The sequence below is a fragment of the Sciurus vulgaris genome (genome assembly GCF_902686455.1).
Source record: "Sciurus vulgaris genome assembly, chromosome: 5".
In the NCBI taxonomy this organism is placed as follows: domain Eukaryota; kingdom Metazoa; phylum Chordata; class Mammalia; order Rodentia; family Sciuridae; genus Sciurus; species Sciurus vulgaris.
The window spans coordinates 172,344,161-172,365,421 of record NC_136465.1 but is presented as its reverse complement, the minus strand read 5'-3'; the positions used below and the strand labels follow the sequence as shown (position 1 = coordinate 172,365,421).

The 21,261-nt window shown below is 55.9% G+C and overlaps 1 protein-coding gene across 4 annotated transcripts in view; it reads right to left on the bottom strand.

Annotated features, from left to right (window-relative positions):
• Positions 1–1,120: 1,120 nt before the first annotated feature.
• MGAT3 (beta-1,4-mannosyl-glycoprotein 4-beta-N-acetylglucosaminyltransferase) overlaps positions 1,121–21,261 on the bottom strand; it is a 40,823-nt gene continuing 20,682 nt past the window's right edge. For 2 of the 4 annotated variants that reach the window (XM_079140786.1, XM_079140789.1), the window contains exon 2: positions 1,121–3,793. In XM_079140786.1, coding sequence (XP_078996912.1) covers positions 2,176–3,793 — 1,618 coding nt within the window. In that variant the 3' untranslated portion in view covers positions 1,121–2,175. Of the gene's footprint in view, positions 3,794–14,086; positions 14,126–21,261 lie in introns of all 4 variants that reach the window. The other 2 variants (XM_079140787.1, XM_079140788.1) reach the window with 2 other exon arrangements.

Sequence of the window (21,261 nt, the reverse complement as noted above, 5' to 3'; positions counted from 1 at the left end):
CAGAGGGAGGCCTGGGCTGAGGCTCGGGAATGACTCAGAAGCCCCCAGAGACTGCCTGTCACAGGGCAAGCGGCGGTGGCCCCTGCCTGGACTGAGGCCCGACTTCTAGAGCCACAGCTCAGCCCAGGAGGAACCAGAGAGGGAGGTTGCTCTGACTTCAAAGCAGAGGCTCCCTCTGGGGCGTCCCCCAGACAGAGCAGTGGCACCAGAGACCCCTGTTCTCCAGCCCATCAGGAACCCTCCAGTGAGACTCCCCACCAAAACCGCCAGGATGTGGGGATCAGGAGGGCTGAGGGGGGAGGGGGCTTGCAGCTGTACAGCCCTCAGGCCGGGAGGATTCTCATTCCTCAGACTGAAAGACAGACAGACAGACAGACATACTGACCCTGCATCCCCTTCAGCCTTGTTTTCTAGGTTCCCCAGGGGCTTTCCGCCTCAGTCATCTTGGGGAGCCATGGGGAGTATGGTCACAGGTTCCAGGTCCTACACACAAGCATCTACATACAGGGACGGTCACTACAGACATGGACAATACACACCAAGCATGCACCCGTGCCCATAAATATACACGCACGCACAACGTGGCCTTCCACAGGCTACCTCTGCACCCGGGCTCACAGCGGTCTGAGGCAGCTTCAGGGCAGGGGCGTGCCACCCTCCCGCTGACTGCAGGCTGCCCCTGCACCCCAGGCCTGTACCGGCCGACAGGGAGAGAGGAGCAGCTCCTTCCAGGACCTCGGGAACGGTCACTTCTACCCCTCGCCCAGAGATGCCGCTTTCCCCACATCTATCCTAGTATCCTCTTCTCCCAAGTTGAGGCCCGGCACATGGCAGCCCAGGCCGAGACTGCGTAGCCCAGCTTCCCTTGAAGTTACTTGTGGCCATGTGACGCAGTCATGGCCAATGAAGGGCAGCAGAAGCGATTGGCTTTCTGGCTCCTGCCCTTAATGGGAAAAGGTGTGAGCCCCCCAGCCTTTCTCTGCTTTGGGATTCGCATGCGGCCGGTCGTGGGAGCCGGAGCAGCCACTCTGTGGACCTGGAAGGTGTGAGTGAAGGAAAGCAGAGCGGCCCTTCCAGTTCTCAGCAACTCCCTGGGACGGTTCACTCAGAAACAAGCTGGTCTTGCTTAAGTCACTGTATTGCAGTCTGTACTTACCACAGCTTAGAATCTGCTCCAGCAAGTACATCTCCTGCCCCAAGGCAATCCAAGAGGAATGGGGTGACATACAACTGGCCTTCATGTCCCTTCTCGAGGAGTCTCAAGGCCCCTTCCTGGTCCCTAACCAGCCCCAAGGAGGGGCACAAGAGTGACTGCACTTGGATGGTGGCAGGCTGGGGCGAGGGGTGGAGCAGAAAGGGATGTGAGGACGGGGAGGTGAACCATGCGGGGGCCTCATGAGGTCTCCCCTTCCTAGGTCCCCCTCCTAGGTCCCCATCCATTCAGCCTCCAGCTCTCCATCGAGCTGAGAACTGGACTGCTGGTCCCTGCCAGCACCGAGCAGGCAGCCCACAGACAGCAACACAAAAAGCAAGAGGGACCACCAAGGCCAGGTTTGGAACCAAAAGGAGAATCTCAGGGTTCCTGGCCCAGCCTGTGTCCACTGGTGAAGGGCAGGCAGCTAGGGGCCTCATCTCCCTCTGGCCCAGAACTCTGGAGGGCCCCTCAGCGCTCCTCTCAGGTGGGAGCCGCTCTCCCTCCCCTCCTGCGAGGTAGGCCTGCTGCTCCTGGACCCAAGCGCACTTATTTACAGAGCCCAAGACCTCCTGGGATGGCCCGTTTTCCACTGCAGGTCCCAGGCCCAGGATGCCCAAGGTGGCCTTCCCTCCCACCAGGCTGCAGCCCCACGCCGCTGCCTGGAGAGTTCCTGCAGGCTCCTTCCCTGCCACCTACTGCACTCTCCAGTGGCACCTCCTGGCCACAGCACTCTTGGCGGCAAAAGGGCTGCATAGATGGCTGGGCTAGCTCTCCTCTCCTGGCAGGCAGGATTTTTTTTTTTTTTCTTTTTTTCTTTTTCTCTTTTGAGCTTTTAGACCTGATGTTGATGCACAAGGGCTTGAACAGGGAAGATCCCCCACCGACCCACGCCTGGTCCTCTCGAGAAGCCCCCGAGCTGGCAGGAGGGCAGACGGAACGGAACGCCACGGGGAGCCACCACCCCGCGAGATCGCGCAGCCCTAGCCTTCGACCACGTCCAACTGGCCCCTGGCGGCGGGTGGCCTTCCCTCGCCAGGACCCTTGCCCCGCTGCCCGCCGTCTGCCGTGCTCCTGGGCTCCTGGTAGGGGTTGTCGAGCAGGTAGCGGAACTGGTCGTAGTTCTTGAGCAGGTACTTGGGGGCGTACATGTGCTCGCTGGGGTCGGCGGGCGGGTACTCCTGCTGCGTGCCGTCGAACCAGCCCCCGGTGCGGATCAAGCTCCGGATGTAATTGAGGTCCCGCTTGTCCTCGTAGTCACCCCAGCGGGGGAAGTCTCCGTTCTGGGCGGACACGAGCTTGAAGTAGATGCCCTCGGGCGTGAAGCACCAGGAGCAGTGCCAGCCGGCGAAGTGCAGCGGGCTGCCCAGCGACCACTGCACCAGGATGTGGCCCGTGCGGTTCTCGTACTGGCGGAAGTTGGGCATGGTGTAGTACTGGCGGCGGCGCAGGCGGATGCCGTCCAGCCCGTACACGACCCGCAGCATGTCCACCGTGCAGCCCGACACCACCTCCAGCGTGCCCGGCTGCTTCCAGAAGAAGCCGTAGAGCGACTTGCGCATGTGGAAGGCGAAGGGCTCTGTCCAGCCGTCGTAGAGCTTGAGGAAGAGCACGCCGTCGCGCGCCGGGATCTCGTCGGCGTCGTCGATGATGAAGACGTCGTCGGGCCGCAGGTTGCGCAGCCGCGAGACGCCGTCCTGCGTCAGGAAGGTGCGCAGGTAGTCGTCGGCGATCCAGCCGTCCTGCCGGCCGCCGGGCGGGAAGTGGTCCAGGAAGACGTAGAGCACCTTGTGGCGGATGTACTCGAAGGTGCCGTTGGTCAGCATCTCGCGGAACTTGAGCGGCCGCGGCTCCCCGTAGGCCGTGAAGTTGGACTCGCACACCACGAAGGCGTCCACCACGTCGCCCAGCTCGTGGAAGCGCACGTCCAGCAGGTCGAACTCGTGGTTGATGTTGATGGCGTTGATGACGCGCCGCGGCACCTCCCTGGGCACCAGCCGCTCCTTGGTGGGCAGGTTGGAGTACTGCACCACCGTGGGCACCCCGCAGCTGGGCCCGTGCCAGCCGGGCAGGCACACGCACTCCACCCACTTGCGCCGTGCGCCCTGCCGGCTCGCGCGCTCCCGGGCGCTCAGCGTGTGCCGCGGGGGCCGCCGCGGGCCCCGGGTGGCGGGGCTGTACGCCCCCTCGGGCTTCTCCTCCGGCCGGCCCGATGGCGGCTTATCCAGCATCTTGGTACCTGGCTTAAAGCACACGCCCCCCGCTTTGGTGCGCACGAAATACTCGGTGGTGTCCTCGGGCAGCACAAAGTCCACCCGGTGGAGTTCCTCAGTGGCCTTGCTGGGGGACAAGGGCTGGAGCAGGGGAGAGTGGGAGTAGAGTGGGGTTCGAAGAAGGTCCGGGCCCCCGGGCTCGGGGCTGGCCTGAGGCGTGACGGGGGCATTGTTCCAGAAGAAGCTGGACACAAGGTTCGGGCTGAGTGAGGCCAGTTCTCGGGGGAAGGTGACATAGGACAGGGTCTTAAAGAAGTGCAGGAAGGAGATGAGGCACAGGCCGGCCATACAGAACATGAAAAAGAGCTTGTAGCGTCTCATCTTCATCCTGCGGAAAAAGGAGAGAGCGGATGTCAGGGGCAGCCTGGGGCTGTTCTCCTAGGGAGGGCCAGGTGAGGGTGGGGGTGCGAGTGGAGGGGAAGCCTCTACTGTTGCCACCGTTTTTGACACTGTCCCGCATAGAGTCACCCACCTCCTGTCCCCTAAGGATCAGCTGGCAGCTCCAGGGTCAAGGAAACCGCCCCTTGTTCCCACAGCCCTTCCCCCAGAGACCCCAGGCCACCGCAGTTGCCCCTCAGCGGCCTGCTTCTCCACCTGGCCCACCCTCACTAGACCAACTGCTGGGCTAAGATTTGCTCCAGAAGCAAGATGCAACCTGGGAGAAGCTCAATGGGAAATGCAGGTACTGCCCCCTGGGAGGGGCCAGCAGGCTAAAGGTTACCCCCTGGGGTCCCTTCCTGCACTGCCCCAGGGGGCTGTTCCCTGTCTACCTACCTACCCATCTATCTATCTATTCATCCATGAAGCAGGCCAGAGCTCCCCCAGCAGAAGACCCTTATCATAATTAAGCAGAAACCCCCACCATATTGTAACAAAGAAGTTCCTCTTAGCCTCAATAGAAAGTTTTTACCCAAGATACCAGCTATCAGCAGTCTTCTGCAGAGGGCAGTATGGTTTCTAGCTTCCTCTTTGTAAATGCCAAGTTTGCAGGGAAAAAAATTACTTTTATGTAGACTTCTGCAAAAACATAAAATACCCCCTACCACCACTGGGTATAAAGTTCAAAGACTTTCTAGACCCACAGTCCAGAGGAGAACTTCAGGCATGAGCCACTCTCTGGACCAGCTGCAGCCAGTAAACCTGCTTCCTGAAAATTCCTTGCGTGTCCAGCCTCTTCTGTCCTACATCAACTGGTGACCCAGATGGGACAGTGGAGGTGAAGATGGCTTTCTGCCTCTTATCTCCAGGGTCCGGCTTCCCTGGGACATTGGAGGACAACGCTTCCCCTTGGTACACCACAGGTGACTATTTGCCTGCAGAAGAGGCTAAGAGGACCCTAAGTCCTCGAGAGGGGAACAGCTGAAGAGAGATGAAGTGAGTCTAGTCCTAAGTGTGTGACAGGGACGCAGGAGGAACATGGGAGGCACACAAAGGAACTGTGTCTTTGGAAATGTATGTTAGAAAACTTTTTTTTTAAGAAAGGTTTAAATGGTAACTATGGGGTGAAACTCATTCCACAAAAGTTATCTACTTTGCGACTTAGAATGGCCAACCTTTAAAGTGCGATGGACACCAGAAGGATCTTTAGACAAAAGTGTCTTTGCCGAGGTCTTTTTAATAGTTGTCAGAACCCCTGGACACCCAGACCAATTCCCTTGTAGTGACTGCTGGCAAGAGATAGTACAGAAACAGCCCCCTTGGTTGCCACCTGTCTGGAAGGACAGTCGGAGTTGAGATGAGCTCAGATTATAGTGGCCTCGAAGAATCAACAAAAGGGAACTAAACAGAGAAAAACCTGACAAAGAACAGACGGAAAGAAAACCATTTTTTTCCCCGTGAGCCACAAGAGAACCCACCACCTCACATGGCACTTTACCCCACACTGCCAAGACCACTGGGACAGCAGGCTGTCCCCTCAGCCCCCTTTTCCCCAGAGGCAACAGACAATGGCCCTCAACACTGGTCTCCTTCCTCCTTCAACGCCCTCAGTGCCAGGGTCTTCCCCGGAGCCAGCGCCTCCTGCATCTGCTGAGACCAAGCAGGAAACTGTGCCACAACCAGAGCCAGAACCCAGGTGAGAGCTCTCCAGACGCCCCTGCGAGAAACCAGCGGACCTGCCGAGCTTGACCAGGAGGGAAACGTCTGAGCGGGACAGTGCAGTCTTGCCTGCCAGCCTTTCACCGCCATTGATCTCTTGAACTGGAAAAATCATAGCCCCTCCCACACAGAGAGCCCTGGGCCATGACTGATCTGATGCCATCTGTCCGTTAGCCCGACCCACCAGCCCACCCGGGCTGACGAAAGGTGCAGACTGGTGATCCGAGCAGCGTTAAAATGGCCAGAGGAACATGCTCCAGAGCACAGGCAGCATGCCAGCCTAGGCCAGGCCCCGTTCCCCAACAGGACCCGGGGGCCCCGACAAGGAGGAGGAGCACCTAAGCCATGTCAAGAGGCCCCAGAGGCCCCCAGAAGAAGGGAAGAAAAGCCTGACAGGAGGCATCGGAAGTCCTCCAGGAGCCCGATGGAGGCCCAGCCAGCTCTGGGAACGACTATGTGGGACCTTCCCACCCTGCCCTCTAGACAACCAGAGGACGAAACAAGCCCAGAGAGACATTGGCCGAAAACTCCCGAAACTGCTGGATTTTGCTTTTAAAAGCACTAATTTTTTTAAAGCACTAATTTCCAGAATCTATAAAGAACTCAAAAAACTCTACATCAAGAATACAAATAACCCAATCAACAAATGGGCTAAGGAAATGAACAGACGCTTCACAGAAGACGATCTACAAGGACTCAACAGATATATGAAAAAATGTTCAACATCTCTAGTAATAAGAGAAATGCAAATCAAAACTACCCTAAGATTCCATCTCACCCCAATTAGAATGGCGATTATCAAGAATACAAGCAACAATAGGTGTTGGAGAGGATGTGGGGAAAAAGGTACACTCATACATTGCTGGTGGGGATGCAAATTAATGCAGCCACTCTGGAAAGCAGTGTGGAGATTCCTTAGAAAACTTGGAATGGACCCACCATTTGACCCAACTATCCCACTCCTTGGTCTATACCCAAAGGACTTAAAGTCAGCACACTACAGAGATACAACCACATCAATGTTCATAGTGGCTCAATTCACAATAGCCAGATTGTGGAACCAACCTAGACGCCCTTCAGTTGATGAACGGATAAAGAAACTGTGGTATATTAATACAATGGAATATTACTCAGCCATAAAGAATAATAAAATTATGGCATTTGCAGGCAAATGGATGAAATTGGAGAATACCATGCTAAGTGAGATAAGCCAATCTCAAAAAACCAAAGGACGAATGATCTCGCTGATAAGCGCATGATGACACATAATGGGGGGTAGGAAGGGGGCAATAATAGAGGAAGGAGGGACTGTATAGAGGGAAAAGAGGGGTGGGAGGGGTGGGGGGGAAAGAAAAAATAACAGAATGAATCAAACACCATTACCCTATGTAGATGTATGATTACACAAATGGTATGCTGTTAGTCCATGTACAAACAGAAACAACATGTATCCCATTTGTTTACAATAAAAATAAATTAAAAAAAAAAAAAAAAAAAGCCAGTGAGCTGGTTAAAGTGGCCACCACAGTTTACATAACCGAGAGCGAGAAGTTCAATGAGAGGCAGACCAACGATAAGGAAGGAGACGGGCCTCCGTGCAGCTGTGACCCAAGGTTGCCCAAAGTGGTGTCCCACCAGGACAAAGTCAAAGTATTTCCAGCACGAAAGCAACTGGTTTAAGACTGAAAAAGGAAAGTGTCTCCCAGGCGGATGGTGGAGATTTCCCCTGGGACTCCAGCCCTGCCCTCATCAGACAGTCCACAGGGAGCACGTCAGCCAGATGGCACTTGAGGTCATTCTGAGTCAGCTTCCTACGTCCCCCAGCTCACAAGCATTTCCCGGGTGATCTGTAAATAGTGCAAAACTTGTGCCCAAAACAGCCCACGTCAGGGGCCAAGGCTTCCTCCAGGAATCCAGACTAGAAGAGGGAGCACCTTTCGAGGACGTGGGAGTAAACTTCACTGGGCTACACGTGTCTTTTGGGTTTGTAGGCTCTGACTCTGGCGGGGGAAAGACTTTCCAAGCCACACTGAAACAGCTAGGGAGGTAGCCAGGACCCTCCTCCGGCCAAGGATTCCCAGATTTGCCATCCCAGTGACCGCTGACTCAGACAACGGGCCACCTTTTGTGGCAGAGGTGAAACGATTATTGGCCAAGAGTTTAATCGGATGAAAGTCACATACTGCTATAGGCACAGCGTTCTGGTAAAGCAGAAAGGACGACTAGGACTTCGAAGGCTCAGTCAGGTACACTGTGCCAGGAACTTCACTGCACTGGGACAGAACCCTCCCTATTGCACTGTAAGGATAGACCCACCCCCACTGAGAGGGCGGGACTACCTGTGAGCCAGAGTATGAAGCTCCCCCACTAACCAGGGGGCTACGGGAGACTTCAGAGAAACAGGAGAATCAACACTGAGGCAAGAGCTTCCGGCTTTAGGGAAAACCGCACAGACTCTCAGCTAATGGGTCAGGGAGGGGTTGCCAGCAGGTTTGGCCACAGACGCACAGTCCTTCAAGCCTGGAGGTTCAGGCTGGGTCACAGAATGCAACACGCGACCCCGTCACCTCTTGGAAGGGTCCTTCGCTTACTTTATCCACCCCGACTACAGTAAAGCTTTCAGAGACAGGTCCCTAGTTTCATTACACCAGGCTCAAGCCCGCAGCCATGAACTGAGAGCGCACCCCAGACCCTGGTGTACCCCTGAAACTGACCATCCAGAGAAAGGAAACACCAGAGACGCTTGAGGACCAAGGACAACAGCCCTGCTCTGGTCACTCCAGAAGCTGACGGGCCTGCGCAGGGCCGCAGCTTGCTTCAGCCACCTGGGGCTGGATGGTCAACACACAGTAGAAGATGAACTTACCACCGGGACAAAAGGACTCTTTCGTCCTCCAGGATAGTTCTTAGCTGTAGTGCGCTGCTCCCTCACTTCTAGCCATACGCACAGTTCTCTGCTTGGTTTTTGCTATAGGCTTGACACCGCAACTCCTACTGACTGGACTCTTGGCAACAAATTTTCAGTTATACTTTTTTTTTAACCTCGCTTATGTAGGTTTTCTAGGGTGTGTTTGGTGTTGTCAGTTTGATGTTGTTTACTTACACTGTTTAACCTGTATGTCAGTCCCTCGCTTAGTTTGGTTTCCTTTTTAATCTTAAGGGACTCTACCCCATTCCTACCCCAATGGTGGAAATCATGTAAATCATGCTATAATTGGATGACTATTTGTCTCTGGAAAAGACCTAGGGATCCACTGGGAAAGGACTTAATCTAGGAGGTCACCAAACTTGGGGTAAAGATAACTGGCCACCCCGGAGGGTTACTGCCTCTTATAGTCCTGCTACCTGGACACAGGACAGCAACTGGGGCTATAGAATGCTAGTTTATATGCTAAACTGGATTATTCACTTACAACCTGCACTGGTAATTATGACTAATGAAACTGCTACACCTTTGACCTCCTATGGTTTTCTGCTCTTGGTAGATTCAGAAGCTTAATTGGCATGGTAAGTGTTCTGCTGCTGACCTGTTTACCGCTCCCGTGTGTTTGGCTTCCCTGTGCATTAAAACTATTGGGTTCACTAAAGAAGCAGCTGTTGAAAAAAAGCAACAACAAAGATTGTGACATTATATAAAGCTTTAACCAAGAGGATGATGATGATCTTTGATTTAAATAATTAAATAATGACCCTCAAAGGGGGGAATGAAGCAGGCCAGACACCCCTGTCCAGAAGACCCTTACCACAATTAAGCAGAAACCCCCACCCTATCTGTAACATAGAAGTTCCTCTTAGCCTCGTCAGAAAGTTTTACACAAGATATCATCTATCAGCAAAGTCTTCTGCAGAGGGCACTGTAGTTAGTAGCTTTCTCTTTGTAAATGCCAAGTCTGCAGAAAATAAATTACTTTCATGGGGCTGGGGTTGTGGCTCAGTGGCAGAGCACTCGCCTTGCTTGTGTGAGGCACTGGGTTCCATCCTCAGTACCACATATAAATAAATAAAGGTATTGTGTCCATCTACAACTAAAAAAAAAATCCTTAAAAATTACTCTTAAGTAGACTTCTGCAAAAATGTAAAACACCCCCTACCACCACCGGGTATAAAGTTCAAAGACTTTCTAGACTTATGGTCCAGAGAATTTCAGGCACCACCACACTCTGGACTGGTGGGCTGCAGCCAATAAAGCTGCTTCCTGAAAATTCCTTGGTGTCCAGCCTCTTCTGTCCTATATCCTATCCGTCCACCATTCTTGTGGACACAGACAAACCTTTAAATACTTCTGCACTGAAAAAAATTCACAGATCTCAAGGAAACACATTCTAACTTATTTTCATCCTCACATGTGCTAGGCAAGCACTGAGCTACATCCCCTGCCCCTTTTTAAAGTTTTATTTTGAGACAGGGTCTCACTAAATTACTCTCCTATCACAGCCATGAATCACTGGAATTTCATCTTAAAAGTGAAATTAAGTAGAGCTGGTCCAGTGACCCATGCCTGTTGTCCCAGCTACTCAGAGAAGCTGAGGGGCAGGATGGCAAGCTTGAGGCCAGCCTGGATAACTCAGGGAGACCCTCTCTCAAAATGAAAAACAAAAAGGGCTGGGAGTGTAGCTCAGTGGTAAGTGCGCCTCTGGGCTCAATCCCCAATATCAGGAAAAAACACATTAAAGATCCCTTGCATAGGAGGGTGCAGTGCGCATAATCCCAGCAGCTTGGGAGGCTGAGGCAGGAGGCCACAAGTTCAAAGTCAGTCTCAGCAATTTAGCGAGTCCCTAGGCAACTTAGTGAGACCCTGTCTCTAAATAAAATCTAAAAAAGGCTGGGGATGTTGCTCAGTGGTTAAGTACCTCTGGGTTCACTCCCCAGTACCAAGAAAAGTAAAAGATTCCCTTGCATTAACCCAAGCCCTACGCTAGGCTGATCCCCAGGCATAAACAATTTGAGGTGTGGTGCTGGTTTTACATGCAATTTTTCTGTTCTTGGTTTAATATTTGTCACAGGTATTATATTAGACACTGTATCCAATCAAGTTGTTTTCCTCAACCAATGATAGATTAAAAGATTTTCATGTTGGTGGAAACAAATCTCTCATTTCCTTTTAAATCTCATGTAATACTCCCTGGTTCTTTTGAATGAATCACTCTGTTATGGTTTGGATGTGGTGTCCCCCAAAAGCTCACGTGTGAGACAGTGCAAGAAGGTTCAGAGGAGAAATGACTGGATTACAGCCTTAGCCTAATCAGTGAATTACTCCCCTGATAGAGGTGAACTGAGTGGTGGCTGGAGGAGGTGGGGTGTGGCTGGAGGTGGTGGGGTGTGGCTGGAGGAGGTGGGGTGTGGCTGGAGGTAGTGGGGTGTGGCTGGAAGAGGTGGGGTGTGGCTGGAGGTAGTGGGGTGTGGCTGGAGGAGGTGGGTGTTTATGGGGTGGCTCTGGGGTATATATTTTGTGTCTGGAGAGTGGAGTCTCCCTCCTCTCTCTCTCTCTCTCTCTGCTCTCTGATTATCATGTGAGCTGCTTCCCTCTGCCATACTCTTCCTCCTTGATGTTCAGCCTCACCTTGAGCCGGATATGGAGCCGACCTTCTATGGACTAAGACCTCTGAAACCGTGAGCCCTCACATAAACTTTTCATCCCTAAACTTGTTCTGGTCAGATCTTGTAGTCACAGCAGCAAAAAAGTTGACCAAAACAATCTCTATTCACGAGTGACACATGATATAGCCACTTGCTATTCATTTATACAGTTTAATTTATCAATTAGTTTATGGCTGTGGAATGGAGATGCTTGTATATTCCTTTTTTTAAATTTTTTCCAACTGAGTTTTAAGTTTAGCATACTTGTAGATCTCGGGGCACCATGGAGCACACCTGTAATCTTAGCAATTTAGATTGAGGCAGGAGGATCACAAGTTCAAGGCCAGCCTGGGCCTTTTAAAAAAGAGAGCTGGGATGCGGCCCAGTGGTAGGGCACCCCCAGGCTGGGGTGGGAGTGGGGACATCTGTAGATGGTTAGAAGTCACACGGTAGAGGCCCCTGGCCATCTGGCCTGGTCTCCCTGTGTAACCTCCTCACCGCCCGGCACGTCAGTCACAAGGAGGAAACCAATGCTGGCGTGCCACCACGAACAGACGCCTCACTGCACTGGGGCATGTTCATCGATTTAGCGGTTCCTAGGTTTTGGTGCTGGGCTTGAACCCAGGGCCTCAGGTCTGCACAGTGGGGGCTCTACCATTAGCTAGTCCCCCATCAAGGACTTGTCTGTCTTGCCAATGAGCCTGTGCAGAGCACTTCTGATGGAAGCCACCCCGATCATTATGTCCCTGAACCCCAGGAGATGGACAGGTAGACCAGGGGATTACATCCCTTTGTCTAAAGAAAGAACAGGTGTAGGGTGGCCTGTCATCAACCTGCCTGGGGGCCGTGGGCACTGGGTCACAGGAGAAACGGGGCTGAAATCTGAACTTCGGCCTGCGGCACCATCCCTCCACCCACAACATTCTTTCCCTTAAAATGTCCCTTTGGGGGCTTGTCCTTTCTTCTCGGGTTCTTCCTCCAGGTCATCCAGGTGCCCTCCTGCCATCCCGCCCCATGCTCCCCAGCTGAGGGCAGCTCTGGGCTTCAGACCGCAGTGTCCTTAAGCAAGCTCACACTGTCAGACCTCAGTTTCCCCATCTGTAGCATGGGTGGGGTCCCTGGGAGCAGCGGGTGCTCCCTCAACACTTAGGGCTGGAAGCTTCAACCTAACTTCCTCTAAGCCACAGGGTCACAAGGCGCAGAGGCAGGCAGACGGTGACCGCGAAAGCAGATGGAAATCAGAGTTGGAGGACCATCTCCTCCATCCCTGAACCCCAGGCACCTCGCCTCCTCCCGCTGAAGTGCCTGCCCCTTGGAGCTGTCCCGAAGGGCTGGTGCAGCTGACTGCAGGCAGGGAGGACAAGCCAGAGTGGGATCCTGACCTCGGCTAAGTGTCAGCTGTCCCAGGTCGGGGGTGGGGCTCTCGGAGGGAGGGGCTGCTTCCTGGAGCATTTGGAAGCCGGGCACTGGCTCCTTTCTGCACACTGCGCTCCAGCCCTGGGCTGGCAAAGCGAGACAGGGCAGACCAGGCCAGCAGAGCAAGCGGGTCAGAGGCGTCAGGCGGATGAGGGCAGGTGGAGAGGAGGTCGTGGCCAGCAGGGACCTGTAGAAGGCAACCCTGCAGCCTGAGGTCTGCATGGCAGAGCCTTCACGGTGACCAAGGGGTTCCAGGACCGGCAAGGCAGCGCCAGGACCTGCCTGTGTGGGACACGCCCCATTCCCTGCCCTTGTTGGACCGAACTGGCTGGTGAGTCATGAAGGGCAGGGCCTGGGGTTGCCATTCAGACTGAATTACGTGGTGGCAGCAGGTGAGAGGCAAGGGATGCCCTGCTTGGTGTCATGGGCCTCCATGGACCTGCAGAGGTCAAACTGACCCAGCTGCCCCTGGGCTCCCTGGCCAGGCTGACTTTCAGGATCTGGTTACACCCCCCAGCTGTGTCCTTCTGAAGACAGGCTCACCAGCACCCGGGAGCTCTCCTCTGACGGCTGGGGCCCTCAGGGCAGGGCCTCTTGATCCAGTCCTCAGTCTAGCCTGCTGCGAAGAATCACGGGACTCGGCGTGTTTCCCTCATCCCTCAAGCCGCTAGGAAGCTCAGGAGCACCGGCCCGTTAGGCCGGAGCACGCAGACGGCACCTCAGGGCAGCATTTTCCTGGATTACCCCTTGCAGCTCCACATGTTTTTTTACTCTCCTCAGCCCCACTGCTTCTCATCCTCATCGTGTGAAGGGCCTAACTGAGGCAGCACAGAACAGAATAGCAAGCAAGCAGCACATGCGGAGCCCCACTGCCTCAGCCACTCCGGGAGCTCGCGGTGACCGCTCTGAGACCCAAGACGGCAGGACCTTCCCAAAGGACGTCACGACGGTGGCCAAGTCAGGACTGGGACCAGACTATGCCTCCCAGGCCAGGGACTCTCTCCCTTCTTGGTGCAAGTGGCCCAGCAATAATTACTGCAGGCAGGCTAAAGCCAGCAGGGCGCATGGGCCTGGGGGCAGTGTTTCTGCCTCTGTTATAAAGTGTCCTTGAGGAACCTCAGGCCTAACGACACCCATCACCAGTGCTGACACGCAGCCACTGTCCTGAGCACGGTACACACATGGCCTCCCCGAATCTCCCCAACACGGAGCAGGTATATCATGCCAACCCCACTTTGCAGACAAGGACTCTGAGGCCAGAGGGATGCTGTAGCGTGCACAGGGCCACAGAGCTAGTCAGGATGGTACTTGATGCTGCAGGGCCACTGGGGGGACGTCAGCGTGGCAAAGCTCCCCTGGGCTCCTTCCATCTGCCAAGTTCAACCCAAGTGGGACAACAGGAGCCAATAAGGAGTCCACCTGGGGCCAGTGAGGACACCCAGCCAGTGGGACAGCCATGGTCATGTTTAATCCACACAGTACCCCACAGGGTGCTCACCTGACCCATGTCATTCACCCACTCAGCACGTACCTGCCAAGAGGTCACCGTTCACAGCTCCTTGCCAGGCCCTGGAAACACAGGAAGACACGACAGACCTAAGGCCTTGCTCCTGCGCTGGGCGTGACGTGAGGCTCAGGCCAGCCCAGAGGTCTCAGCACCAGGGACGCCGATGGTGTGAGCCTCCATCTGAGGCTGAAGGCCGGAGAAACTGGCATGGGGGGAGGGGCAGGAGGATCCATGTCAGGTCCTGGAGTCCCAGGGATATAAAGCCTGGAGGTCTGGTGTCCCATGGCAGGAGAAGTGTCCCAGCTCCAGGGAAGAGAGAGGAACTTGCTCTTCCTCTGCCTTTTCATTCTACTGGCCCGGGATGACCAGATGGCGCCCACCCTCGCTGAGGTGGATCTTCCCTTCAGCCCACGGACACACACACCAATCTCCTCCAGAAACACCCTCACGGACACTCAGAAGTAGTGCATTACCAGTTTTCTAGGTGTTTCTTAATTCAGCCAAGGTGATACCTAAAATTACCCATCACAATGACCCAGCCGTGACCTCAGAGTCTGGGCTCAGGTTGAGGCTGGCCAGGTGCTCTCTGAGGCTGTGCTGGGCTCGCTGAGCAGGCAGCAGCTCTGGGGCACAAACGCACACTGACAGCTGTCACCAGGGTGACAGAAGGCCCCTGCGGAGCTCTCCGTGGTCCTGAGCTCGCCTGCGCTGACCAGGGTCCTAGCTGGGCCCTGAGGTGCTCTTGGCAGGCCTCACCGTGCCTCGCCGGCCCTCCATGGTTGAGATGGCTCACGTCCTAGCAGTCACCTTCCCTGTCTGACACCCAACAGTACCCTTCCTCTCTTGCCCCTCGACACCCTATCCCTGGTGTCCTCAGCGCTGGGACAGCAATGAGGCACGCGAGTCCTCCAGCTGGAGGAGGGCCGGTCACCACCCGCACAGCAGACGGCTCAACCCCCAGCAGGTGCTGCAGGGGGAGCTCCGGAGCCCACCCGGCCTGCCCTCAGCCTCCACTCCTGGGCAGGAGTGGCCCAACTACAGCCGCCAACCCAGGAGGGACCTCGCTGCCTCCTGTGTCATCATCTACTTCAAGGGCACCTTGGCTGCACTGCCGTCTGCCTCCCTGGGTTCACCTTCCACGCCATGCCAGGCCTATGCCAGGCCACCACCGGCAGAGCCAGGCAGGAGGCGTGTCCAGCAGCACCAGAGGCCCAAGGCAGGCTCGTGGCTTATGATGGCCAGATAGGAACATGCCCACGATGCTGGCGAGTTCCTCTGCCTCCCTGTGCCTCTGTTTCCCTTTCATGTAACCGTGCAAAGAGCCGGACACGTCTAGGCACACGCTGAGGCTGTTAACTCCGGCCTCGTTAAGGGAAGTTTGGAAGATTTCGTTTTAATCCCAATGCTGTGACTCAATAGCTGTGTGCCCTTAGGTAAGTCACTTAGTTTCTCTGAGCCTCAGAGAAAGGAGTCATCTTCGGCTTTGCCGTCTTGTGGGAGGCCTGGATGAGCCATGCTGTTGAGAGCACCTGCAGACTCTGACACTGACAGATGCTCTATAAATGCCTATTTTTTTTCTATCCTTCCATTTGGGTTTCCTGTCAGGCAACTGAATGCAGGAGCATGCCTTGCTCCTGGCCAGCTTTGCTAAAGGCACCCTCCGCCCTAAGGGACATTTCTCAGTGACTCATTAGGTTTTCAGGAGCCACAGCCAGAACCCAGAGCATCTGGAGTCTCGCAGAGGGTCGGGATTCCTGTCTCTCAAGGGTTCTTGGCTCCAGTGACCCGGCTACTCACGTCTGGTCTGTCTGGCTCCCAGGGCACCCGCCCCAAGCCCTCTGGGCTATCAGACATTCTTCCCTCCACTGATCTACATCAGGCCCCCGGGGCCCTCACTGCTGGTTGATTCATTTCCTGGGGTAAAGCAGAGCCAACCAGTTACTCAGGAGAGGGTGACCACCTCCCCTGGTCTCTGAGACCAAAGACGAGTCCTTCCAACTTGAGGTTTCATGACCCCACATGGAACGATAGGCAGAGGATGTGGCTGCAGACATGGCAGATCCAGGAAGAAGATCAGAGGAAAACCGAGGCTGGGTTTATCCCTTCAGCCCTCATGGCTTTGTCCATTCCTTTAACACCTGCCAGGCAGGTCCTGCCTCGCCTGGTGGTCACGCCACAGCCAGTGTATCCTCCAGGCTAATCATGGACATTGCAGAGCCATTGCTGTGTGCAAACGCTGGCAAGAACTTAGGGGCTGGTCCTTGGGGTCAGCCCTGGGAGGGAGGTGTCTCTGCTTAGTAGATGAGGAAACCGAGGCCTGGAGTGGTCCAGCTACTGGCTCAGCCACAAGCAGCCTATGGGACGGAGTCAGATGAAAACTGAGACCAGCATCCTGTACCTGCTGACCACGAGACCGGAGGCCAAGGGTGCAGATTCTGGGGTCCTGCCCCAGACAAAGACGGATATCTGGGCCAAGGAAGAATTTGGGGTACCATGATGTCCAGGCCCAGGAATTCTGCTCCCTTGGCACAGAGAGAGGAAATCTGCTCTGGGGGTCAGGACTGGTCAAGGGCTCCGTCTTCCCTGGGTAGCCAGAGGTCCCTGCAAATCCTGTTCACTCTGGGGCAAGTGTAACAGCAGCCACTGTGCCCATTTTGGGTGAAGAAACCAAGGCCCAGGGAAGAGAGGGAGACCTAGCTCCAGTCAAGCAGGTCTGGGCAGACCAGGTGGCCAGGGCCCAGCAACACCCAGGTTTCCTGGGCATAGGTCTAGCTCAGCTCCATGCTGGACTCCTGGAAAGCTGCTGTCCAAAACCTGACCCAAGGAGCCCCTGCCATGGGGAGCTTGCCCCAACCCTCCTGCTGCACCCAGGCCCTGCTCAGCCTGGCCCCAGCACCCTGCTGGCTGCCTCAGAACCTTCCCACGGAGTGGCTGGCAAATCCCCAGGGAAGTTGCTTCCCAAGGCTGGGACCTGCCCCTCCCCAAGTGGGTTGTCGGCCTACTCAGGATATCAGTTTCTGGTCCCCAGAGACCCCTGGGCGATGTAGATTCAGAACATTTCCACCAGCCCAGAACATTCCACTGGACAGTGCTGGAGGTCAAATTAATTGTCCTAAGGCACCAGCCAATAGGGTGGCTCTGCTCTCTGGCCATTTGTGACCCTCCCCTTCCATGATCTTCCCCTGCCTTGCCTCATTCATGTTAACACTTATTTCATGCTTAATATGCCCCAGGCATTGGAGGGAGGTTTGGGCAGGCTTTACCCTCACCACCATCCTTGGAGCTAGGAATATTCATTCCCATTATACAGATGAAAAAACTGAGGTTCGGAGGGGTAAAGCAACTTGTAGACCCCTCCTCTGCTCAGCCATGCACACTCACTGCTCTCCAGGGCCCAGATGGCCCAGTGACACCTCCTCTAAGCAGGGCAGGGTACGTGGAGAAGAGGCAGGCCTGTGCCCCAAGCCAAGGACAGCACCCAGCAGAGCAGCCCTGCCAGCTGTACCTGTGGGTGACCGATCAACCCAGCCTTCAGTGCTGTCCCACTGCACATTCTGTGATGGTGGAAATGTTCCTGGCCTGCGCTGTCCAATGCAATAGCCTCTAGCCACATGCAGCTACTGAGCACTTGAACTTGGCTGCAGCAACTGAGCAACTTATTTGCAATTTAATTCAATTTTAATTTTAATAGCCACCTGTGCAAGCAGCTACTGTGTTAGGCCAGGTGGGTTTAGACTGATCTAGGGAGAAGAGGAGGGAGGAAGTCAGCCAGGTCCGCTGCACCAGCCCTGCCACAGTGATGGGGCTGGACAGGAAGCAGCCACGTGGGGAAGAGCAGGACCAGGAGAGGGATGGAGTGACCCGGCAAGGTCCCCGCACAAAGGGGTGCTTCTCAAACACGAGATGGTGGTGGCAGGGAGGGATGGTGGTGCAGCTCTGGCGGGCAGCCTGGCTCCGGGGCATCAGGCGAGAGCCCAGAGGTGGTGGCCCAACCTCAGGAGGGAAGGCAAGGCTGCAGGAGGAACCCAGGGAAGTTGGGAAGGAGGGAAAGAGTCACAGAGAAGTGGGTGCCCAGTGGCTATCAGCACCCAGTACAGTGAGCCTGGGAGAATGCCAAGCGACCTGGACCCTGGGGAGGGGACCTGTGCATGCAGCCAGGGTCAGCAGGGAACAGGGGCCTGGGGCCTTGTTCTGCAGCATTTGGACCCTACTGCCAGGGGTCCCCCATCTCTCTGGGCCTCAGTTACCACATCAGGCAAATAGGGATGTAACAGTACCCACATTGCAGGATTATGGTGAGGATTCCAGGGATTTATTTAAAGGACGTGAACGGTGCCTAGCAGAGCCAGGACCAGGTGCGTGTACACGGAACGAGACAGGAGGACGGGGACCGGGGCCTCTAGCCCTCTCTCTAGCATGGTGGCAGCTAACAGAGTCAAATGTCAGGTAAAATGTCTGACAGGCACTCCTGGGCCTCCAGCCTCACTCATGGACAAGGGGACTGAGTCTAAGAAGGACAGTGAGAGCTGGCAGATCCCAGGGGCACTGGGCTGGATCTGCTCATTTGGATGTTCAGCCCCAGCCCTGGTCAAGCAGAGAAGAAACCATTTGAACAGCAGAGTGCAGACAACGGACGGCCAGAGGCCGCAGGGCGAGTGGGCAGCTTCAGAAGGTCCCTTGGGGCTGGGACGCCTCCGGTGCTCACTGCCCAGAACAGAAACAGATTTGGCCCAAGGGAACAGCATTCTGGGCCGAGGGACAGCCAGCCAGGAGTGGGAGAGGGAAGGCGAGGTGGTCCACCCAGAGCAGACTCCAGGGAACAAACGGGTGAGCCACGAGCCGGAGGAACGAGCCCACAGGCAGAGCGCTAGGACAGGGCCGCGGCTCTCCGGCCTGTGGCTTTCTATTGTCGGCACAGTCCCCTCCAGCAGGGCCACCCGCGTCACAGACTGAATCAGAATTGGAGCCACTGAGAGCCCAAGAGGGCTGGTAAGCGCAGGGCAGGGGGAAGGCGACCCTGTGTGTGAGGGTCCGGATGTGAGGGCTGCTGCTCAGACACTGGGGTGGGCACCCAGGGCAGGATGAGGCCCTGACAAGGAGAGAGGAGAAAACCACCAGGGAGAGGACACCAGGGGTGCAGGAGGGTGTCCTGGGAAGAGGACCTTCAGGCCCCGAACCCAGGTGGAGAGGCAGCGCCCAGACACCAAGGTGGCTGCCAGGAACGGAGGCCAGCGCTCAGTCATGTGGGTGGGGGTGAGGCAAGGGACACTGGGGTCCTCAAGGGCATGGTGAGGACACTGCTGAGCACCCCGGTCACCACCGTACACAGCTAAGCCCTCTAGCCCATAGAGGTGGGCACACTTGAGGGGCACTAGGCCCAGAAAATTCCCCAGGAGTTGGCACCTCCATGGTCCTTTCCTTCTTGGAGACAGCTGGCTTGCAGTGCCCTCTGGTGCCAACACTGTGCCACTTGACTTCCTTGTTATCCTCACAGGCAGAGGCCAGAGGACCAGTTGGCTGGTGGCGGCAGCAGGATTCACACCCGCCTGCCACCTGGGGCTCCTCACCCAGGGTTTGGGGCAAGGTGCAGGCGCTGCCTTCAGCCTCGCCCAGGGCAAGGTCCCTCTGCTGCCAGGAGCCCAAGGGCCTGCCTACTATTTTGAATCACACCTCTGTGCCTCCAGCAGGTGACCAGCCAACCCTCTGACCGCCCCCACCCCAGCCTGACTGCAGGGACTTTAAAACCCACTTCACATAATCAGCCAATCCCAAAAAGCCAAGGCCGAATGTCTTCTCTGATAAGCGGATACCCACCCATAGCAGGGTGGGTAGGGAGGAGCTCTGGATTGTAGAGGCGGGGAGGACGGGGACTGAGACTGACATTATTACCCAATACACATGTGTGGGAAAAAAATGTTTTAAGGAAAAAAAAAAACCTTCCACAAAGCCAGAGTTTCCTAAAGGACCAGGGCCCGAGCCCCAGCAGCAATTGCTCCCCATACCCAACACCAAGAGGAATGGTTGACCCTGGCGGTGCTGGGTCAGGTCGCCAGCAGCATGAGGTGGGGGTTGGGTGCTGATGCTCTAAGTCGGGAAAACCCCACGGAGGGGTCTGAACTGCAGGAGACTGGGGGGCCCTGCTCCGCCCGGCACGCCCGCCCCCAGCACGCTGCCTCCTAGATCTGCCCCACCCCAGGCCCAGCGCACCCTCCTTCCTCGTTATGTGCCCCCAGCCCTGGTCACCAGGAACTCAGCCAAACGACGGAGGGGTCCCAGGCTGCCTGCCTGAGCCTGGCCTCCAGCAAGCCCAGTGACCACAGCCCAGGCTGCCCCGACCCGGAGCTCACAGCTTCTCCCAGCTGCCTGTACGAGACAGGGGAAGAAGAGGGTCCTGCCAAGATCTACCTAGGCCGCCCTCCGCCTCCATGCTTTATCCTGACACCAGCCAGCTCAGAGCCCAAGGACACTCTCCCTGCACACAGCGGCTCTTCCAACCCCACCACGCATCAGGTCACTGCCTGGGCCGTCCTGCCCATCCCCCCTCACCTGGCCCCCCAGTGGCACCACTACAGGCGGACAGTGTCCAGTCCCAGCTGCGGCGTCGTGCTCTGAATTCCACACCTGGCTATTGGGGCAGTCAGTGTTTCTTCCTAGAGGCTGTCCCTTGCCTGCCCGGCGCAGCCCAGGTGTCAGTTAGGTGACTATATAAGGAGCCCTACCCTCCACCCAGCTATTTCCCAGCTCCACCTCTTCCCAACTGAGCGCCTCCCTCCTGGGCCTCAGTCTCCTCATTTGAAAAGCAGGTAACCAGGCAGCAGGAGGCAGCCCCACCCTCGCAGGGCCAGGGCAGCCAGGTGCAGGGGGAGGTGGGTAACACCTGTGTTTTCCAGGCCAGGTGTTGTCAAGGCCAAGGCTGTGTAAACCACATGGCCATGTCATCTTTGAGCCTCCTGCCACTTCCTCTCTGGGCAGAAGGACCTGGAGGACCACCATCTGACTGGGAGGGGAGGGGTCACTGCTGGACATTCTCACAGGGGTGTGGCTGGGAACACAGGAGCATGCATAGGCTGGAAGAGCTTAGAAATGAACTCTCAGCTGGCACCTGTAATCCCAGGGGCTCAGGAGGCTGAGACAGGAGGGTCGTGAGTTGAAAGCCAGCCTCAGCAAAAGTGAGGCACTAAGCAACTCAGTGAGACCCT